This window comes from Pteropus vampyrus, unplaced genomic scaffold (assembly GCF_000151845.1).
Source record: "Pteropus vampyrus isolate Shadow unplaced genomic scaffold, Pvam_2.0 Scaffold193, whole genome shotgun sequence".
Lineage (NCBI taxonomy): Eukaryota > Metazoa > Chordata > Mammalia > Chiroptera > Pteropodidae > Pteropus > Pteropus vampyrus.
In genome coordinates this window covers 3,150,072-3,171,465 of record NW_011888974.1, presented here as the reverse complement: position 1 = coordinate 3,171,465, position 21,394 = coordinate 3,150,072, and the positions used below count along the sequence as shown (strand labels likewise).

The 21,394-nt window shown below is 50.1% G+C and overlaps 3 protein-coding genes across 5 annotated transcripts; 1 reads left to right on the top strand and 2 right to left on the bottom strand.

Moving 5' to 3' along the window:
• Positions 1-217: 217 nt before the first annotated feature.
• ZNHIT1 (zinc finger HIT-type containing 1) lies at positions 218-6,796 on the top strand. 2 transcript variants are annotated; one of them, XM_011371590.2, is made up of 5 exons: positions 218-349; positions 4,048-4,218; positions 4,675-4,754; positions 4,880-5,049; positions 5,146-6,796. In XM_011371590.2, exons 1-5 carry the CDS (start codon positions 328-330, stop codon positions 5,165-5,167), a joined length of 465 nt encoding a protein of 154 aa, XP_011369892.1. In that variant the 5' UTR covers positions 218-327; the 3' UTR covers positions 5,168-6,796. The 2 variants fall into 2 exon arrangements, with proteins under 2 accessions (XP_011369892.1, XP_011369890.1); XM_011371588.2 differs by having other exon boundaries at positions 253-349; positions 3,817-4,218.
• A 3,144-nt stretch (positions 6,797-9,940) lies between these two features.
• Positions 9,941-16,892, bottom strand: CLDN15 (claudin 15). Of its 2 annotated transcripts, XM_023537549.1 has the most exons (6): positions 16,127-16,892; positions 14,803-16,022; positions 11,868-12,032; positions 10,734-10,815; positions 10,530-10,646; positions 9,941-10,422 (listed from the first exon to the last, which is right to left on the bottom strand). In XM_023537549.1, exons 2-6 carry the CDS (start codon positions 15,017-15,019, stop codon positions 10,299-10,301), a joined length of 705 nt encoding a protein of 234 aa, XP_023393317.1. In that variant the 5' UTR covers positions 15,020-16,022; positions 16,127-16,892; the 3' UTR covers positions 9,941-10,298. The 2 variants fall into 2 exon arrangements, with proteins under 2 accessions (XP_023393317.1, XP_011369889.1); XM_011371587.2 differs by having other exon boundaries at positions 14,803-16,892.
• Positions 16,893-17,026: 134 nt separating this feature from the next.
• FIS1 (fission, mitochondrial 1) lies at positions 17,027-20,768 on the bottom strand. The gene is made up of 5 exons (XM_011371586.2): positions 20,615-20,768; positions 19,598-19,730; positions 18,209-18,285; positions 17,668-17,773; positions 17,027-17,337 (listed from the first exon to the last, which is right to left on the bottom strand). Exons 1-5 carry the CDS (start codon positions 20,657-20,659, stop codon positions 17,240-17,242), a joined length of 459 nt encoding a protein of 152 aa, XP_011369888.1. The 5' UTR covers positions 20,660-20,768; the 3' UTR covers positions 17,027-17,239.
• Between the last annotated feature and the right edge of the window lie 626 nt (positions 20,769-21,394).

Below are 21,394 nucleotides of genomic sequence, written 5' to 3'. Positions count from 1 at the left end.
GGGCTGCCTTTATGATGATGGCATCTATAGAAGGACCAAAGGAAAATGACATTTCTCAAAAGACCACTGGCACCACCTCTTTAAAATGACCCATTTCAGGGATCCCACAAAATATACAACTACACTGAGGCCGGAAGTATTTTTGCCCCTATAAAATATGGCGGAAAGCTTTCTGGTCTCCAAGGGAACATCACGCAATGAGTTAAGGCATTGGAATTATTCTGCGCACGCGTAGAAGCACACACCGCCGGAAGTGATGTATCCTTATTAAAACAAGTGGTTTAGCACGCGTGCGCAATAGGATCTTCCGTCCGCTGTGTTGTAGAAATGGTGGAGAAGAAAACTTCAGGTATGTGAGCCCCCGGGTGTTGGCCGCCTTCCTCTTCTCAAACCTGAACCTGGCCTAGGATTTCCTCACTCAGTTGTTAGTCTCGAATCCTCTTTCCAGCCCTCGGGTCCTGGCGTTGAGGGACTCCCCCATACCATCTGTTCACGTTTTATTGATGTCCGCTCAAAGCTGGGCGCTGGGGATGGAGAAAGGAAAAAAGATCTTTCTCTTCCTAAACTGGCTTTCTGGGAGGGGGACAGACATGCAGAACTACCATTGCGTTTCAGAATGACAGGTACTATGGCCGAGGGACGCACAGCGCTTGGGCGCAGGAAGGAGTGGCATCCAACCCAGCTTCTGGGAAGGAGGGAACCGTGAAAGCTTGGAAGGGAAGAGAATGCTTGGACTGAGGCTTGAAAGTCGAGTTAGGTTTCACTCAGTGCAGGTGCGCGGGGACTCATTTCTGGCAGCAGGAACCGCAAGTGCAAGGGCAGGAGATCAAGAAAAAGCAAGTCGTTTAGGAAGCCAAGTTCACAGTTCCAGACTTGCAGAGGAATAGTAAAAGAGGCTGGAGAAAGGCACACTTGAATGGTATTAAATACACTGCCGAAGAGTTTGAACTCTGAGGGTAGTGGAGAGCCATTAAGGACTTTTAAGGCAGGGGAGTGACTGAAACAAACTTATCTTTTAGAAAAGCAGTTCTGGCTTCAGTGCAGAGGATGGATTGCCTCGCTATCCAATGTAACTCTGTGGGATGGTGGAAATGTTCTTAATCAGCACTGTTCAGTATGGCAGCCATTAGCCACAGGTGGCTGTTGCGCATTTGAAATGTGGCTAGTGCAACAAGGAACATTTATAATTTTATTTATTTCATTTATTTTAAATGAAATAAAATGAAAAATTTTTTTTGTTCTAATTTATCTACATCTAAATTTAAATAAGCACATGCGACTAGTGGCTACTTTATTGGATAGTACAGGTCTAGAGGCTGGAAGGCCAGTTAGGAAGCTATTTAGTAGTCCAGATAAAAAGAAATGAGGGTTGGAACACTTCCAGATTGACTTGTAATGTAAATCCAGCCATGTCACTTTCTTAAAACCCCTCACCGGATTTCTATCACCTTCATCATAAAATCCCCAAATCTAAATTCCTTTAGATACTTAAAGACTCTTAATGGTCTGACTGACTTCATATCCCACCCCCACACTAAGATACTCTATATACCAACCATACAGAACTTCATTTAATTTAATGAAGGCACCACGGTCTCCCATCCAGATATTCTCTCATACTAGTACCAAGGCCTGAGACACCCTTCCCTCTCCCCCAACCAGGTTAACTTGCATTCATCAGTCAGGCCTCAACCTGGACTTATTTTCCTCTGGAAAATCTTTCTGACTCCCTAAGGCTGGGCTAGGTGTTTCTGTCATGTGCTCTGTGGCACTCTGTACTTCCCTAAACTAGCATATACTATGCTGTACCATGCTTATTTGTTTGATCATTTGTATTCCCTGCTAGATGGTAGGCCCTGGTTGTAGTCCCAGAGCCTAGGGTACCATCTGGTTCTTGGAAAAGAGGCTGTATAGTGCAGTGATCAAGAGCATGTTTTTGATGGTGGGAAGTTCGCAGTTTGAATTCTGATCCAGCCATGTACTAGCTATGCGAACTTTAGTAATCTGAGGATGATAATGATACCTGTTTCATAGGGTTATTTATTGTAAGGGTTAAAGGAGTCCATTTACACAAATTGCTTTGTATAGTGCCTGGCTCCTAGTTCATGCCCAGTAAGTGTTAACCACTGGCACTGATGTTATTAGTATGGTTATAGGCACTCAACAAGTATTTTTTAATGAATAGAGAGATATTTTGTGTAGAATTGTCATAACCTGGTGAACAGCTGATATGATAACAGAGAAGTTTAAAATAACTCCTAGATTTTTGGTTTGGTTGTCTGCGTAGATGGTTCCAACCAGTTAAAGAAAGTCTCCAGGAGGAAAAGCAGACTTGGGTGGGAAGATTTTTAATTTTGAGTTGCAGTGTCAATGGAATCAGCAGGTAGTTTCCTGCAGCCGATTAAACAGTCAATTTTGGAGCTCAGGAGAAGGTTCTGGATTGAGAGGATCACTTTTGGAATTATTTGCTTGTGGGTGAGAGAGCCCTGTGTTTGAATTTGAAATCTCAGGAAGAGTTTATAAACCAAGAAAGAGAACAGGGACAGCTATCACCTTAGAGGCAGAGAGAAAAGGCAAGGTGGGAGGCAGAAGCCTAGCCAGAGATGGAGAAGAAAAACCTGGAGTCATGTTGAGGAAGCAGATGAAGGAACTCTTTCAACCCAAGGAATATATAGTCAGCACATTCTCAGAAGGTAGAGAACTCAAGTAAAATGCACACTGGACTTGGCCCTAGTAGGGCACCGGTGTCCTGAGTGTGAGTGGTTCTCATCGAATGGTACTCAGTTTGCTGGGGGTTGAGGAATAGTTGGAGATGAGGAAATGAAACATCACATGGACCACACTGTCAAAGAAGAGTAACTGAAGTTGGGTAGACGCAAGAGTGTTTAGCAGGTTTTTCCACTGAAGGGAAAGTACCAGTTAAGGAAGAGAGATTGAAGATGCAAAAAAGAGGAGAAGATTCAGCTTGAAGGTGAAGAGTTAGGTTTAGCAGTGGAACTTGGTGTGTGTGTCGGGGGCTGGGGGAGGTGCATCCACTTCGAATGGAGGGAGAATAGGTGCCCGTGCAATTATGATTGAAGGTGGACTGAAAGATGAGCATCTGCACATGTCAGTGGCCCATTTCCTTTGAGGTAGGAAATAAGAGGGCTGAGCATGAAAGCAAAATGCATTAAGGTCCCGATGGAGCCTGGAAGCCCTGAGTGTACAGTGATTTCCATTAACATGGTTGTGTGCTTCTGCCAGCAGTGAGAGGTCTCCAGGAGGCATTTCATTGGTTGCGTCTGGGATTGGGAGAAAAGGCTGGGGCCAAAGGGATGGAAAACAGATATGAGTGACCAAAATAGCAGTCTTAGTTAGCTGTGAAGGAAGCAAACCAGAGGAGCTGACATATAGCAGACCCCTCTTATCTGCGTGGGGTAAGTTCCAAGGCCCCCAGTGGAGCCTGAAATCGCAGATAGCACCGAACCTTATACATACTGTTTTTTCTATACATACATATATTTTACAGCTTCTTTTTGTCATACCTGAATTGCCAACATCACTGCCCTTGCACTTCCGGGCCATTATTGAGTCAAATAGGGTTACTTGAACACAAGCACTATGATACCACGACAGTAGATCTGATAATTGAGATGGTTACTAAATGGTTAACGGGCGGGTAGTGTACACTTCCTGGATACTTGGACAAAGGGATGGTTCAAGTCCCAGGGAGGATGAAGCGGGCTGGCATGAGATTTCATCATTCTACTCAGAACAGTGCACAATTTAAAACTTATGAATTGTTTATGTCTGGAATTTTCCATTTAATATTTTTAGGTGATGGTTGACCACAGGTCACTGAAACTGTGGAAAGCAAAACGCCAGATAAGGAGGAACTACTGTATTGGTAGAAGATGTAGGGGCCAAGGGCTTGGTGACTAGGATGAGATCAGAGAACCGTGGCTCCACACCCAATGGACATCATCCATACACTGCCCAGAGCTGAGGTCACCCCAGCTTCTCTCTTCTCTGTGCCTCCCTTAACTCTTCTGGCCCTGCCCCATCTAGTTCGCTCCCAGGATCCTGGACAGCGGCGGGTGCTGGACAGGGCAGCCCGACAGCGCCGCATCAACAGGCAGCTTGAGGCCTTAGAGAATGACAACTTCCAGGATGACCCCCACGCAGGACTTCCCCAGCTCGGCAAGAGACTGCCTCAATTTGATGATGATGCAGACACTGGTGAGGCGGGTAGAGGAGGAAGGAAGGAGTGGGGCCAGAGAGACAAGGCTGAAGGAAAGGGAAAGAGTCTGCCTTGGTCAGGGTTTGGAAGGACATCAGGCTGGGGGCAGATGACCCAGGAACTCCTGGCTCTGCCAGGGACTGTCTCCTGTGACATTGAGCCAGCTGCTCTCCCCTTTTTGTGCCTTAGCTTCCTCTCATGTCTGTAGAATAAAGAAGATGGAGCCGACGAGCTCTGAGATCCCTTCTAGCTCTGATGTAGAGTCTTAGATTAGGAAGTGTGGAGAAGAAGGAAGGCTGGGATTGGAGAAGGGAAAAGGGTGGTAGACAGATGCCAACTTAGAGCTCAGGTGAATATGTGGTCAGAGAATGGACACAAGGGTATGCGGAATGATGGGGGAGAGAAAGGTGATGTCTTTCTTGGCACATGCCAAGTAACTCATTTCTTTCCTCTAGGAAAGAAAAAGAAGAAAACCCGAGGTGATCATTTTAAACTCCGCTTCCGAAAAAACTTCCAGGCCTTGCTGGAGGAACAGGTGAGAGAGGAGCTGGTGCGAGAAAACCCCACAGGGAAGGGATAAGCCGGCAGAGATGCTTGTCCCCAGAGGGTGTCTGCCACATGGGCGGAGGAGTCCTGGAGCCTGCCCTCTTGCCTTTGCAGAACCTGAGTGTGGCTGAGGGCCCCAACTACCTGACAGCATGTGCGGGACCCCCATCTCGACCCCAGCGCCCCTTCTGTGCTGTCTGCGGCTTCCCCTCCCCATACACCTGTGTCAGCTGTGGTGCCCGGTACTGCACTGTGCGCTGTCTCGGCACCCACCAGGAGACCAGGTTAGCTTGGAACGTCCCCCGGGTCCACACTCTCTTCCTCCCTCACCCCATAACTTCCCAGGCTCTCTCCTCATCCTGGGCTTCCTATGTCCTCAGGTGCCTAAAGTGGACTGTGTGAGCCTGGGTTTCCTTGGAGAGGAAGGCCCTCTGTGCATCGCCCTGGCCTTGTAGAAGACATCACCAAAAAGAAAAGTGCTCCTCTGGACCAAGAGAGGAGCTGTTCACTGGCCCAGTAGAGCTCAGTGTTACCCCCAGGGATGTAGGCCAGCCCTCAGGGTGCTGTCGTGAGGAGGCAACTGCCTGTTTGGTCACATGGTGTTTTGGGGTGAGGGTGATGGGTCACTTGTTTCTCCTGCTCACTGCTCTGTGTCTTCTTAATTGTCATTCACCCTTCCCACTCTCTTCCTTTCTGGGTCCTTGACCACAAAAGATTTTGTCCCATTCTCCTGCCACCCCCACCTCCCTACATTTCTTGGCTGCTTTATATCACCTTTTTGGTTATCGATTTAGTTTATTTGTTTTTGCTTTTTGCTTCTCTAGTTCCTCTGAGTATTTTTTGAGTACAGCTAGGTCCCAGGACTGGTGACAGAGAAGGAGAGTGAGGGTTGGGGACAGGGGTACAGATTGTTATGCGGAAGGAGCCAGCCCTATTTTCATCCTCTAATACTCAACCAAATGAGATTGATTGGGTTCTTATCCTTGGTATGACCAGTATGAGGGAACAGTTGTCCTGAGGAAGCTTTTTTTGATTAGGGTCTGTGGTATGTGAAATTATTAGCAGAGAAAACTCAGAAGTTTCTGGGAAGCATGGGGGAATTTATGGTATAGAGGCTCCTGTTCTTGGTGGTCCTGCATGCTGTAACTCTTGTGTGATACTAGATCTTACACCCACACCTTTTCTAAGTGGGTTGTGAGCTATAAGCACATAAGCTTATTGGAGTTGCTGTCCTAGTTGCTGAGTGCCCTGTTAGAACATAGCCAAGCAGGTGCTTAGGAAGTATTTGTTGATCAAAAGATTTCAGTAGGATATTAATGATATCCACCAAAGTCAGTGTCAGGCACCTTCTTAGGCTCTTCTTCCCACTTTGGGTGACTTTATTAGGGCTGGCTCAAATGTCCTCCTTCTGGAGGAACTGCTTGCCCTTTCTCGGGAGACTTGCAGTTGGGCAAGTGGTGTTGGTGACAGCTTTGTGTTGAATGGTGGTGAGGACAGGGTTAGAGACAATCCTAAGTGTGGTAGTTTTAAAAGATGTCTGTATGTTTTTGACTATTCTTCCATTGGAGGCGGGGTCTTTGTCTCCTTCCTCTGGGATCTGGGCAAGCTTATAACTACTTTGATCAGTAGAGAGTGGCAGAAGTGAGACCATGTGACATTCAAGGCTAGGTGGTAAAAGGGAGTGCAGCTTCTGCCTCATCCCTAGGACACTTGCTTTTGGAGCCCACAGAAATCCAACTGTCCCAAAGCTGCCATGCTGTGAGGAAGCCCGGGCTATTCAGAGAGGCTACATGCAGGTGACAGGTCCAGCTGACCAAGCCTTCAAGCCATCCCAACGCAGGCTTCCAATCATAGGAGTAAAGATGCTCCTGATGATTCTAGCCTGCAGGCACTAAGTCACCCTCAGCCATTCGAGTCTTCCTAGCTGTGTCCTCAACATCATGGAGCAGACGCAAACTATCTCTGCTGTACCCTGTCTAAATTCCTGACCTTCAGAATCTATGTGTATAATAAAAAGGTTAATGCCAGTGAGTCTTGGCATCATTTGTCATGCAGCAATAGTAACTGGAACATCCGGAATCCAGCCTCCTGGATGCTAACTCCTGGCCTAGGTTTATTGTCTCTCAGGAAGGGAAACTTTCCTGGGTCCTAAGCTTTCTATTTTCCTCTCCACCGAGAAGTACACTCAAGAAAAAGACAGAAGAAAAGATGATTTTCTTGCAGAGAAACACCATCTGTGCTTCACTGTGATCTACCTGCATTGGAGTTCCTGTCAGATTTCCACTAAGCTCACTGACTTGATTTCATATTTTGTTGTTATAATAAGAATCACGTAGATTATGCTCGATGTAAGATCTGTCTACTCAATGACATACTCGGCCTTCTCTAACTGACTTTGATAGGACAGAGTCAGACCCCAGGGGGTCTCCCTTTGCTCTGATACTGACTATCTCCACAAGTTATCCATTGACATTCTCTAGGAAAGAACCTTATTTAAAACCAAATTCCTCAAGGAAACCCTTGACCTATTTTTTTGCCAGCCTTCTATGTACTAGTGGAGACTTGGTCCCTACCTTGGGGGACGCCCAGGCCTTTGGGAAATCTACACTATGCCAAAAGCTTCTAGAGGTCAGAGTCATGATGTGGCACCATAGCTCCTTCCTGGGCACACAGGAACAGAAGAGGTTAATGCTGGAGTTTGAAAGGCTAGAGATGGGGGCTCACAGCTAAAGACATCAGTGAGCACTGATTTTAATTGATGTGAGTTAGTTTGGAGAGCTAGGAATTCTGGGAAGCAGGCCAATTGTGTCTTTAGTATTGGACGAATCTTGGTCCCACTACTTACCAATTTTGTAGCTTGGACAGGTTATTACCTCTCTGACTCTGTATAGCCACCTCCCAGATATTGTGAGGATTAAATGAGGCAGTGCACCTGGCATCTGGGAAGTATTCAGTGAATGATAGCTGTTGACCTTATTGCACAAGACCTAAAGCAGTTTGTTGTGGAGCTTTTTCACAGTGAGTTCTCTCAAAAGCAGGAGGATTCCTTAGAGTAGCCCTAGCATCTTGCTCATTATATGGTAACTAGCTGTTTATATCTCTTCGCTCCTAGCTTGAGTATTTTTGAGGGCAGGGGCCATGTCTTGGTGCTCTTAACTTCTAGAAAATAAGAAAATACGTGTTAAAAAGGCTACATGTGTCAGTAGCCCTTTAGAGCCATGTGACCATGGTTGATGGACAAAGAAATTGAAACTTAACCAAGTGATGGTGTTAAGGCACATATTTAAATGCTCTGTGAGACCTGGCTCAGGTTAGTTTCCCTGAAAAGGGGAGGAGATGAGGCAGTGGAGTTTGGGAAAGGAGGTAGAAGCTGTGATGTGGGGCGTGGGGAGAATTTGGTTTGGAGGTGCCTGGGTGACATCAGGAGTTGTAGTTGATTTTTGTTCTTTTTTGTGGAGGACACAGTCATCCCTGTGGTGCTTTCATGGCCTTTCAGGACTGTAAGACCCATTTTAAGGTATGTCTCATCCTGAGAGAGAAACCTATTGGTTTGCTAACAAAGCAAGTCACATGGCCCAGTACTTGCTATGGTAGATTGTTACACTAAGTGCCTCTATGAAACACTTCTGAGTATACTGCTCTGTGCATCCCTTCCACCTGGACTTTGGACTTGGCCAGGGGACTGGCTTGGCCATGGGGCATCCACAAACTGTCCAACAGCAGAGTTTGAAGGGGGTAAGATATACATATTTTTGCAGACTTCTTGACCACGGAACCCTTTATGTAGAGAACAGCTCAAAAAATGCCAGTGTTTCTGTGTGGAGCCCAGTGAGAAGCCCTGATTCAAATGTGTTTCCAATGCCAGGGAGCAGTCCAGCTTGCTGAGAGTACAGTGGTACAGAGAAATAGCAAGAAGTGGGGATAGAAAGGTGGGCTAGGGCCGGGCAGTGTGTCAAGGTCTTAATTGTCCCTGGTTGTCTTTTTTTTTTTCCCTCAGCCACCAGGGAGATGCCAGGGCAGGACAATAAATAATGCCCCAGTAGAAGAATATGGACAAGAAACTCGGGAATCCTGTGACAAGTCTGGGCAAGGGAGGATGAGGGCATGACCCAGGACCAGGCAGTGAAGGGAGAGAAGCAGGTGGATGTGAAAACACTGTGGAGGGAGAACCAACGGGATTTGGCAGCTGAGGGAAGAGGGGGGCAGAGGGCAAGCAAAACCAGAGATGATTGAGGCTGTCAGTATGTGCCTGAGAGATTAGTGATGCTGGTAATAGGAATGACAGAAACAGTGGCTTTGGGGAAAAGTAATAAATTTGCTCAGCCTGGTGAAAACACACAGAGAATGTACTGAAGCTCAGGAGAGAGGGTCCAGTTAGAATGCAGATGTGAGTATCTTTACACCCCAGGAGAGTCAGTGCAGATGAGCAGATGGGAAGAAAAGGAAAGGAAAAGGGGCCGAGGTCAGAACCCAGGCTACCCCAAGTGACGGGTCACCATAGTGATGCTGGGGAAGATACCAGGATAGGGCCCTATCACCTTTTACTGGATGCCAGGCTTTTTTGTGGCCTCATTTTCCTGTCTTAAGTGGGTACCAGCTCTGCTCAGTATCCACTGGACCTGTGCCAAGCCTGCCATGACCTAGTATTGTGTCTGAGCAGGATGCCGTTGAGTCACATGCCACTGATATGCAAGCCTCTGAACAGACATTCAGAGCCTTTTCTGGAAGTTGCTGAACCTTCCCCAGAAAAATGTACCTGTACAAGAGCCTTGATTTAACACAATTTCAAAGGGCTTGTCAATTTCTGATATCCACTGTCAGGCCCAGGTAAAAGAACTCTGCTCTAGACTACCTGCCTCCTTGTACAGCTGTGAAAGGTTGAGAGTAAAACAAGTGACTTGTTATCTCAGGCTGTTCAGGGGGTGTATCTGCTGTTTTCAGTCTCCTAAAGCTGGGTCTTTCTGGATCTGATCCTTGATTACTGTTTATCAGTGATTATGAGTGCTACACTGTTGAAATCACTTGGAACCCTGCCCCTGTTTTGCTGGATGAGACAGTTCAAAGGCAGTGGAGAGGAAGACAAGTGACAGTCTATGAGACAACTGAGATGAGCCTGGGTACTGCCCCAGCCACCCCTTGCTTGGCCAGCTGCTTCATCACACTCCCAGACCCTGAACAGTTCACAATACAAATTTATTTATGCATGTATTTATATAGAATGCAAACACTTGGGGGCACCTCCACCCCCCTAACAGCCGAGAGCCCAGACTCAAGATAAAGAAGGGTGGGTCCAACCTCAGGAGGCTGAAATGAGTTCTTAGGAGACAGGTTCTAGGCCAGACGAAGTGGGTGTGGGTGGGGCGGAGCTCGGGCTGGAGAGGTGGGGCCTGGCCACGCACCGCTTCTAGGCCCAGGGGAAAGCCCTGCGTGGCTGGCCGGTGGGGTGTGGCTTGCCTCTAAGGTTGTAACACCTAGGGCCTGCTCCTGCAGCTCCAGGGTTCTGAGAACCCCTCTGCGCTGAGGGGCAGGTCTCCTACACGTAAGCGTTTTTCCCGTATTTGCCAAAGCTGCTGTCGCCTTCATTCGAGGCCGCGCGGGGCAGGCGGGTAGAGAGGCCGGTGGACTGCACTGTGGAGGCCTTGTAGGGCAGCCGGCCGCTGGCGGAGGAGGGGGCCTGGGTCAGCCTGGGTAAAAGGAAAGTGCCGCCCTCGCCGCCCTCGCCCCCAACTCCTCACCCCCCTCCCTGACACTCGTCCTCCCTTACCCAGGGGCGGGGTCCTGGTCAGGAGGACAGCAACAGTTGGAGCAGAGGCAGACACCGCCCAGGATGGCCAGCAGGGAGGCGCTCCAGCCCAGGTAGAGCGCAGGGCCCAGCTCGTACCTAAGGAGGACAATGCGGGGTGGTGCTAGCTCGAAGACAGGGTCGAGTTCCACCTACTACCTCCGTGGGTGGGGCTCCCACACTCACTTGGTTCCGACATATAAAGGGTCAAAGAAGTCCCGGGTGATGTTGACTGCATACCAGGTGATGGCCACCATGCCACAGCAACCTAGGGCAGGGAGAGAACTGCATTAGTACCCTAGACCCCTAAGAGCTAGGGGAAGGGCCAGGCAGGGACAGCCCAGAGAATAGGATATGGGGCATCAAGTCCAAGAACAAGTTTCATTCTCTCTCTCTCCCCCTGCCCCTCCAGCTCACGATTCTTTTGTTTCTAAGGGTCATCTATAAGCTTCTGGATCCAGCACCCAAGACCCAAACCCAACCCACTTCTCTTGCTTAGTCTTCCACACTCTGCTCCTCAGCCTGTCCTTGTCACCCCTCTGTACCCCGGACCTGCCTTGTTCATCCCTGCCCTCCAGCTGCTTGATCATTTAGTTTCCTCACTTGGATTGTACCCTATCCCTCCTCAAAGGCCAGCTGCCCCAAGCAGTCCTTCCCAATCAGCCCTGCCTGTCCTGACACCCCTGTCCTTTGGCCTCCCAAAGCCCTCAGAGCCTGTGACATGCCTTTACCACTCAGTGCAGTGAAGGCCTGAAGCCAGCAAGACCCTGGTCTATCGGACCAGCCTTACCACTGGCTGAGGGCTTGTTTTCCAGTAAGTTTCCATATCTAGAGAATAGGATGAAACCCTCCCTTCCTCACAGGCTTGTGAGGTGATGTATGAGGTGTTTTACAACCAACAAGGGATGGCCAGTTGTACGGTATTGTTTTTGTGCACAGTGTGTGTGTACGTGTGTGTATGTGTGCCCTGACTCTGGTCCTCCCAGCCAGGCTGTATGCTCTGGAGAGCAGACCCTCACTCTCACCTTTGGAGTCCCTCCCATACCTCGCTCATGCCTGGCTCCTACAGGGATTCAAGAAACATTGCTGATGGACTAATTAGTAGCTAAAGGGATTTAGTAAGCATGGGTGGAGCTGGGGTGAACAGGGAGAGAAGGAAGAGCTGAGCCCAGGAAGGCAGGTATCAGTGCAAAGGGAAAAGTGAGGCAAGCGCCAGGAGTGGGAGCTGGAGGTGACAGAGAACCCTGGAGTCTGTTGCTGAGGGCTGTCTCTTACCCCTCCCCACAGCATAGGGACCACCCATCACCTTCCCTCAATTACCAGCCAGTATGTGTAGGGCCCCTGCAGTGGCCGCCAGCTTGGCTTTCCTGGAGAGATCCATGCCCCCAATGGTTGTGCAGCGCAGCCCCACTATGCCCAAAAAGACGCCCAGGAAGCCCAGGAGGATGGCGGTGATCATGAGTGCCCGGCAGGCCTGGATGTATCCTGGGGAGATGGAGTACAGTCATAGGTCCCTGAGCCAGCCTCTTACCCCTCCATCTCCTCTCCCCATTAGGACAGCCAGCCCCCTACAGGCCCTGCTCAGGCCTCAGTCTCTGGAAGTCTTCAGATCCTCCTTCTCCTTCTGGTCCAGCCAGGCTACAAGACCTTACTTTAGTCCCTAGGAGTCTCAGCCCCTCCTGTTCCGCCATCTGCACCCATACACTTCACCTATACCTCCATTACAGGGCCTCTCCTTGGCACTACTGACATGTTAGCCAGATAATGCTTTATTCTGGGTGAGGGTGGGGGGCAGTGGCATCCCCATGCATTGTAGGATGTTTAGCAGCATCCTTGGCCTCTGCCACTAGATGTCAGTAGTAATCCCTTCAAGCGGGAAAATCAAAATGTGTAGACTGTCAAATGATCCCTGAGGGGCAAAATAGCCTGGTTGAGAACCACTGCTCTGTTAGAGCACCACCATATTACAGAAACTGCACCTGGCACGTACCACCAACCCCTTCTCCACAACAGCTTCTCTCCAGGTCCCACCTAGTGTCTAGCTCAGTGCTGGACATTCTGAACTGAATTTCTTCCTGGAGAGACCGGTAGGGAGCAGCAGTAGCCTATGAGTCAATGAGTCAAGAGCAGTTTCTGATCTGAAGGTCGGATACCTGGGCCCAGGACCAATCCAAGTCAGTCTTGCACATATGCTTTCAGTGCCTTAGTTTCTCCTTTCTCAAAACTGAAGGAAATGGCTGGCTCCCTTCTTAGCCCTTTCCCCCTTCTCTGTCTTTGATTAGTTTCCAAGCACTCCAAGGACCTTGCACCCCTTTCTCGGGTGGGGCAGTGCCATTGGTACCGAAAGGGAAAGGCTGGGTCTCTGCCAAGAGGATGTGAAGTGGCCTGGAGTTGGAGGGTAGGGAGAAGGAACAAAGTTCTCTGGGAGCATGTTCTTCCAGCCACTCCCTCTGGAGTTCCTACCCTCTCCCCCTACCCCATATCCTTTCCCCATACACCCATCTCTACCTAGGGCAGACTACCTCTGGTAGACAAAGGGTAATTAGCACAGACTGAGAGGATGAGGGGTGGGGGATGCACAGCTAAGAGGTGACTAAATGACAGTCAGGACCCTACTCAGGGCTGGAACTGGCCTTGGAAGTCAGCTGGCTCTGGACTCAGAAACACACGAGTCAGAATTCTAACTCCTCTACTACCTGTATGATTCTGGGCAGGTTAACACTTATCCCTGCAGTTTTCCAGCTTCTATAAAATGAGGTTATTAATGCCCACAAGAGCAGGGCTATTGTGAACAGCTCTGAAATGTTGTATGTGAAGTACTCAGCACCACACCTGGAACCCAGATGCCCTTCAATGCTGGGCAGCTGCAGTCTGCCCTTCCCCCAAGCCCACTCTGTCTTTCATGTGCATTCATGTCCTCTCTCAGGCGAAGAGCAGTAATTCTAAGTAGGGCTCCTCAGGTAGACAGGCTCACAGCAAAGACCCCTTCCTGAACCAGTGTGGTTGAGGGGTCAGTGAGGTAGGGATGGCCAGGGATGTTGAGCTGGCCGCCTCTAATGTCCCTTCTGGTCACCCAGCATTCTTGACTACTGTCCCAGTTTGTACTCAGCTTTTATAGGGTTTGGGTGTTGGGAGCACTTGCCTTATAAGTCCCAGAGAGAGGGATGAAAGTATGAAGCCCCTGCTGCTGCCTCAGGAGATTCCTGGAACAGTCAGGGCACAAGAGACCCATCGGGCCTCCCTAACAGCTCAGAGCATCTTTGACATTGCTGAAAGATTTCATGGAGCCCTGCTCTATACCCATTGTCGGCCTTAGTTCCTTCCCCTACCTCTGGCACCTGCAGAAGCGGACTTAGAAGAGCAAGGTGGCTCCGAGAGGGCCCAGTGAAGGCAAGGGCACAGGAGTAGCACCACAGAGGATTCCTAGTCATCCCCTCTCTGTCTCTAGCATGGAGTTAATTGAAGGGAGAACCCCTGGGGAATGGTCAGGGGGCTACTCATAGGGTGAGCAGAAAGCAGGAAGATGCTACAGCCACCAGAGAGAACCTTTCTGGGCCAAAATAGCTGTAGGCTCTAGCTCACCAAGAACCACAAACATACACTGTCTCGAGAATCCTGAACACACAGGCACATCCTTATCTGCTTATAGTAGAAACTCAGACTCTCCTAAAACAGCCCTTTAGAATTCTCCATGGCAGTGGTACCCCACTGGAAGTCTCGTGGGACCGTCTCAACCTCCAAGAATCCAAGGTGGGGCCTCCTGTTTACCCTACAAACCCCAGCATTCTCACCCCACAACTAAAATGCTAAAATTGTTTGAGTGCTTATAGATGCTAATATATTAACATTTTGCACCTTTTATTTCACATAATCCCCACGACCACCCTGTAAATGGGTGCTATTATGCCACTAATTTTACAGATGGGTGACATGAAGCTCATTTTACCACCTGCCAAGGCACAGAGCTAGGAAACAGCAGGTGCTGGGTCTGACAGTCTGACCCAGATGCCTGTACTCATAACGACTAAGAATGTCACATTAGGGCCAGGGGCCACGTGTGAGCAGGTTGCTACTACAGTTCCAGAAAGGGAGCTTTCTCCAGCACTCCCGGCTGCAGGAGCCCAGATCCCAGAGCTTGATCAGGCCTCCCTTATCTGTATGGTGCCCAAGGTCAGACCACAGGCAGCACCCGCATTTCCCAGGGCTCTCTCCAACCTTCCGCCTCCCTCTGCTCCCTTCACCCTCCACCCTGTACCGGAGAGAGCCAGCATGGAAGGGAACTCCCAGCAGTTGCTGACTCCCAGCGAGTCAGTCGCGCAGCTGTGCCAGAGGTTCTCGAAGATGGTGTTGGTGGTGATGACATTCCCGTGCACAGTGGACACTCGCCAGTAGCTGTGTGGCAGGGTCACCCCCAGCATCAGCAGCCCCAGGGCAGCCATGAAGAAGCCAAAGTTCTCCACAGCCTCTGACATGGTGGGATGCAGGCTCTGAGGGGCACCTGAGGCCCCAGAGGGGGAGGGGCCGAGCCCCAGGGGGCCTTGAGGGGCTTTGGCTAAGAAGAGGTGTTAAGGCAGGGCGGAGAGAGCGGAAGCCCAGCTGCAGCCTCAGCTTCTTGTCTTTATCCTGGTTTTTGCCTCCTTCCCCCTCTCTCTGGGTCTCTGCTGCCCTGAAAGTCCGGTCCGACGGTCGGTCAGACGAATGAGCCAAGAGGCAGATGTTGACAAGGAGGTGGAGGGAATAAACGAAACGGGCCAAAAGTCCACTGCCTCCAGGCTGCCCTTGTCTCCCCGCCCCACGAGGGTGGGGTGGGGGGGACTTACTGGGGAGTGACTAACGGATGCAGCCAAGGAGGGGCCCCCATGGGAGGCACTGAGAGCCAAGGGGAAGCGTCTGTCTCCGACTCAACTTTCATTGGGGGTTAGAGAATGGAATAAAAGGGACAATAAGACAGAGACAGAGAATGACCGTAGACAGGATACTGTAGCCTTCAGTGGGGGAAGGAACGAGGGATCAGAGCCACTGCCTCTTGTTGGTAAGAACAGTTCAAGAAACTCAAAGACCTGGGAGTTGGGGCATTGAGTCTCCCAGTAAGATTAAGGTTGAAGGAACAAGGTCTGTGGGGGAAAACCATGGGTCTGGAATCCAACCAACCTAGATTCAAACAAGACCACATCATTTACCAGTGACACAGGCATGAAGTTTGAGCCTCAAGAGCTCATTTCTTCTTCTGAGAATTAGAACTACTACTACTCATCTCATAGGTAGTAATAAGAAGTGTGACTGCAGATCAAAGCTCCCCACATGTACGAACTGCTCAGTACTTGGTGACTTTCCTGGGTATTGGTGCTACAAGCTCAGGATGAGGCCATCAGGCATTGCTTCCCTCCAAACTTCAACTTCCTGAACTTGAATTTCCCCCTTGGTGAGCGGATCTTTGACCCTCAGCCACCAGCTTGATCTTACTGCCAAGGGTCCCTGAGGGGGAAAAATCACAGGCCCAAGTGATCCCGTGGCTAATCTAAGCAGCTCAGAGTTATCAGAACTGTCACCAGTTCTATTAATTATGATGGATTAGAAACCTCTGCATCGCCACCCAGGCCAAGACTGAGCACTTGTCCCGGTCTCACTTCCTGCTCCAAGGCCACAGTGGGACAGCCCTGGTTCTCTTCTGGCAAATGCAGCTGGGGCTCGGTCTCCAAGGGGCCAATTCAACACCTAGGCAATCACACGGGACATTACTGAACTGGAGTATAAGCCCCCATTTCCCTCCTTTCCGTGTCAGGATCCTCCATGCTCCCCTCAGGGGCCTCCCCAATCCCCCAGCTGGGCTGGCTTGGCTGTGGAATGAGAGGTATGCAGTGAAGCAAGACAGGCCCACGCTGAGCCTGGCACAAGGTGGGTGTGGGGCAAAGAGGGCTGGGTGCAGACTGTGTCCCCACCTTTCATCTCAGAGGCTACAACTGGAGTGTCCTGGGTTTCTAACTTCTCCAAAGACCCCTGCTAACTCCGTGCCAAATACCCATTTCCTTCCTCCCACCAGTGGGGTCCCCTCCCTTAAGGATAGGGTAGAAGGAAGGGTAAGAGGCAGGAAGACAAAGGGAGGGGAAGGGCGGAGGTTTTGGAGGAAACTAAGTGTGTGGGGGGGGCCCTGATGTTGAAAACTCCACGTGCTGAGAGGCAGCTGAGTACGTCAGAGGAGACGGGAGATATAAATCATGGCTTGTACCCTCAGTTTTGCCCTTCCCACCCCCAGTAGCTGCTTTCTCCCAGGATTCTAGGGCTGTGCAAGGGCCACGTGACTTTGGGTGAGGAAGGAAGGGTGTGGGGTCTGGGCAGCTCGGCAGACAAAGGAGAACCCCACATCAGTATGGAGTGGTAGGAGTGGGAGAACACAGAGCAGGAAAAGACCATGCGTTACCCCGACCACTTCTGGGCCCAAGGGAACCCAACCCGCCCCTTCCTCAACAAAGACACAGAGGTTCCCAAGCCAAAGCCCAATTTTATTTACACTCATCTTGAAGCACATGATTTGAGGCTGAAGGACAAGTCTCAAGGAAGAGAAGGTTGCGGCCATAGTGGACAGTGATGGGGTATAGGAAAAGAAAGAGACAATAAGAATAGATGGGCCCCTCTCCAAGTGTCCTCCAGGGGCTCCCACGTATCCCTGGGTGGAGGAAGAGGTACAGTCTCGTTCAGGATTTGGACTTGGATACAGCAAATCCAATGAGTCCAGCTAATCCCGCCACGCCCAGGGCCATGCCTCCAACAATGGCCATGCCCACCAGTCCATCTGGAGAAAAGAAAAGAGAGACTGTCAGGAGTCTAGCCCCAGCCTGGCGGGACTCTACCACCTTCTCCCTGCCCGCTTCTCAACAGATGTGCCTCTCTACATGGAGTCACAGGGCAAGGGACTCCAAAGGTTGGACATAGAAGGCTTCCGGGAGTTTGAGGAGAAACTGATGGAGGGGGTCATTTAAAGTGATACCAGAGGGCCCAGGCATGGGTGTGGGCGTGTGGTGGGAAGAGAACTAAACTAAGAGTTGAGAGGGACCTGGGGATGATAGGGGTCAGGGAGACAGGAGGACTGGGAGTGGAGGAAGACAAAAAAGAAGGCATTCACCTTTCTTCATGGCCTTGTCAATGAGCCGTTCCAGTTCCTTGGCCTGGTTGTTCTGGGGCTCTGTCTGCAGCAACCCTCGCACATACTTTAGGGCCTTTTCATATTCCTACACTCAGGGAAAACAGCGTCCCTCCTAAGTATTCCAGCATTCCTTCTGCCCATCAGAGAGGCCTTCCCTTCCTTGCACTGGGGGTTCCTCCCTCTGCCTCCACCCCCTCCCTCCCTCTAGCCCCACCCAATGGAGTAGAGTCCACAAACAACCCCAACTGTGTGGGGGTGATAAGCCAGGGGAGATAACAACCTAAGACTTGAAGCTGCACCCCAATCCTGACGTCATCTTTTCCCTACACCCTCGGCACCAAATCCTCTCTCTCTCTCTCACTTTCCTTCAGCATCCTGACCTGCTATCATCTTGTACCCCGTACCCAACACCATCGCCTGCCTACTGCCTTCTTCAGGCTCTACTCTGGAAGAGAGAAAGGAGAGGGTGATGTGGCCCACTCAGTAGGGTCGAGGGGAACAAGGGAGTTCTCTGCCTTACCTTGAGCCGGTAGTTCCCCACAGCCAGGTAGAAGACATAATCCCGCTGTTCCTCTTTGCTCCCTGTGGGCAGCAGCTCTGGGGTGGGGAGGGAAGGAGAAAGGGTGAAAACCACTTCTCTCTTTTCCTAGTACTTGAATCTCAGAGACCCCTTCCACTCTGGGAATCCCTATATGATTTTAGGAGAAAGTCACTGTCTTTAGCCTGTGTTTCAGCTCCAGTCACATTCAGCTTCCCAGTCAGAGTTCTTAGGGCAGCATGAACCCAGGCTGCCCAAACACCCTAGTGATCCAATATTACAGTCAACCCTGGTTCATTCAAGTGAACTGAAAAGAAATCAAGGCACTGGAGAAGCCAAAGGCCTCTCTGTACTGTTTTGACATCTGTTGTTTCGATTACAGTTGCTTATTGCCCAAATAATGTTAAAAAGAAGTTTGCAGTCCCTCCCCTTTTAAAAAATCAGCTCAAAACTCATCTTCAATTAGCATTTCCTGAATGATCTCACCTGACTCTTAATTCAGTGACTTCCCATACACTTATGTGTTCAGTCATACTCTATGCACTAGAATTTAAGTAGTTTTGCAGGTGTTTATAAATCTTCCCAAGTGTCTATACTGTCTCCCCAACTAAACCGGCAACCCTTGGAGACTACTTCTACTGCTGTGTCTTGCTGTAGAGAACATCTGGAAACTCAGAATTGGCCAATCAGACAAATGTAGGATTACATGCATATTAAGATTCTTATTTTTATAGATTTATAATAGGCATCCTTTGCTAGTACACTATTTGCTTATACATGGTTACTTGACCAAGAGAAAGGGGTACAGAGAATTTTAAAGGTCAAATTTTGTGGCCTCTGGCAAATAGTGAGCCATCTCAAAACAACAGGAAATAGGGGTCTCATCAGTAAGGCGCCGTCTGTTCACGGGCTTTTGGCACTATCTTCTGCACTTCTTTGAGGCCACCCTCACAAAAGGTTTTCAGCAGCTGTGAATACACAGCATGGTGGGAGGCAAAGAGCACAGGACAGGGACACACAAGACAAGAGCATCAGTCCCAATTCGGCTATTAATTAATTAGCTGTGTGACCTCAGACAAGTCACTTTCTTTATGGTTAGACTACAAGATCACTAAAGTCCTGTGGAAATCAACATGCTCTGACTCTGTTTGGCAAAACAATGACGTAGTAATTGGCCAGAAGTATACTGTACAGCCCTTTGCTACAGTGAGTTTATTGGAAAATAACTGTGAAGTGACTGTACTGTAGGGCCCCATGCTGAAAAAGGATCCCAGCACTTGAGATGGAGGGAGAGAATGACCAATTGCTGCACAGAAGGGCAGACCCTGATGGCAAATGGGAAGGGGAGAGTTGGGTAGCCTAGCACCTCACCCTCCAGCAGTGCAATGCCTTTACGGATGTCATCGTTGTACTTGCTTCGCACCAAGCACCAGGCATACTCAAACTGTGTGCTCTTGGACACCGAGCCTGCTGCCTTCTCAGACTGAAATTTCTTTTCAAACTTCTGCCAGAGGAGAGGAGAGGAGTCATTTAGAAATGAAGGGGGCGAACAATTCTCTCTCAGGTCCTGAGTGTCCATTTCCCACTTACAATCCATCTTCCCCAGTCTCTGCCACATTTCCCTCATGGGTCTTGATACCTTACACCACAGGTTCTACTATCTCCATCTCTGGGACCCAGGCTTTCTGCTTCTTGTCGGCAGGCTGCCTCCTTGGGCAGTCCTTCTCCACTCCCCTCTACTTCCCTCCCCCTAGTGGTATGGCGAGGAGATGCCACCTGGTGGCGGCTCCAGGCACCGCTCCCGGAGCAGCTGACCCCGAGTGGCTGAACAGTAAACACGCCGTTCGACAACAGTCAGAAATGCTCAACAGCCCACGCAGTCCCTCGTTGGAGACTGCTTCCCCCACCCCGCCTCACCCTGTCGGCTCTGGACATTTTCCTATCTGCAAAACGGTAATAAGAATAGTGCCTAGCTCCCAGAGCTCAAAGATTGAGATATCGCCTGCATTTAGATTAGCACCGTGCCGTAGACAGTGAGCAATATATGACACTTTATGGTGGTTGCTAGTTCCCCGCTAATGAAGGAGCACTCAGAAACAGGTCCGCACCCTAACCTCCTACTGTTGCATGCACCCAGAACCCGTCAGTCTTTACATGCCAGACTCCAGGCCCTGGGTCTGAGGCGTGGTAGCGCAGGAAACTACAACTCCCATTAGTCCCGGTGCCAAGTGGAACCTCTCAGCAAGAGCCGGACGCTGCAAAGGCTGCCGGGAGCCGAAGTTCGGCTTCCCAAAGCAAAGTTGATGATGGGATGAGTTTGGCCCCTGACTCTCCTCAGGACCCGCCCACCCGAATTTTTCCTTTCCTTCCCTCGGGGACAGGCCTCACCAGCAGGTCATCCACAGACACCAGCTCGTTTAGCACTGCCTCCATGGCCGCCGCCCCGGCAATCCTCACCCCTCAGACGTTACTGTGCCACCGTCTCCATGGCCCACTGGCAGGGGCGGAGAAACATTTCCGGCGTCCAGCGGAAGCGGGTCCCCTCCCCTACGCAGAGCCAATTGCCTCACGTAGCCGAAGCCGAGCCCGCCCCGCGCCGACCGAGAGGCGCCCCGCCCTTTCCACCCCGTAATGAGAACGCTTGGGACCGGTACTCCTCTCAATCCCACTGCGCTTGCGCCGCGTACGGTGCTGCTCCTGTCTCCACTTTCGTCTTTCCAGGTGTTCTGCGTATATGCCTTTCTCCACGGAGGCTGCCTCAAGAAAATCTGAGACTATGTCTCGGTGGTTAGCCCCCTGGACTGAAAATAGCGGAAAGAGGAAGGTGGAGCCCCAGACATGGATCACATAATTTTAGGGACGAGTCTAAGCCTATTTACCCGCTGTCCTAAGACCATCTCTAGGACGCGGCCAGAAATCTGGGACCCTGGAAGCTACGTGACTTTTCAGTGCCTGCAAAAAAATCATAAGTACTAGGGTTTCCAGAGCCTGTTACTCTTACAATGCAAGAAGATAGAAAACTGGATCTGTTAACCATACACCCAGAGACTGCAGTAGATGATAACGGGATACCATTAATGGGAATAAAAAGGAAAGCTGTTGCCATTACTTGCAGAGAGGGCCCAATCTTTTAAATATTATTTAGATAAAGCATCCTGTGGGTGCACC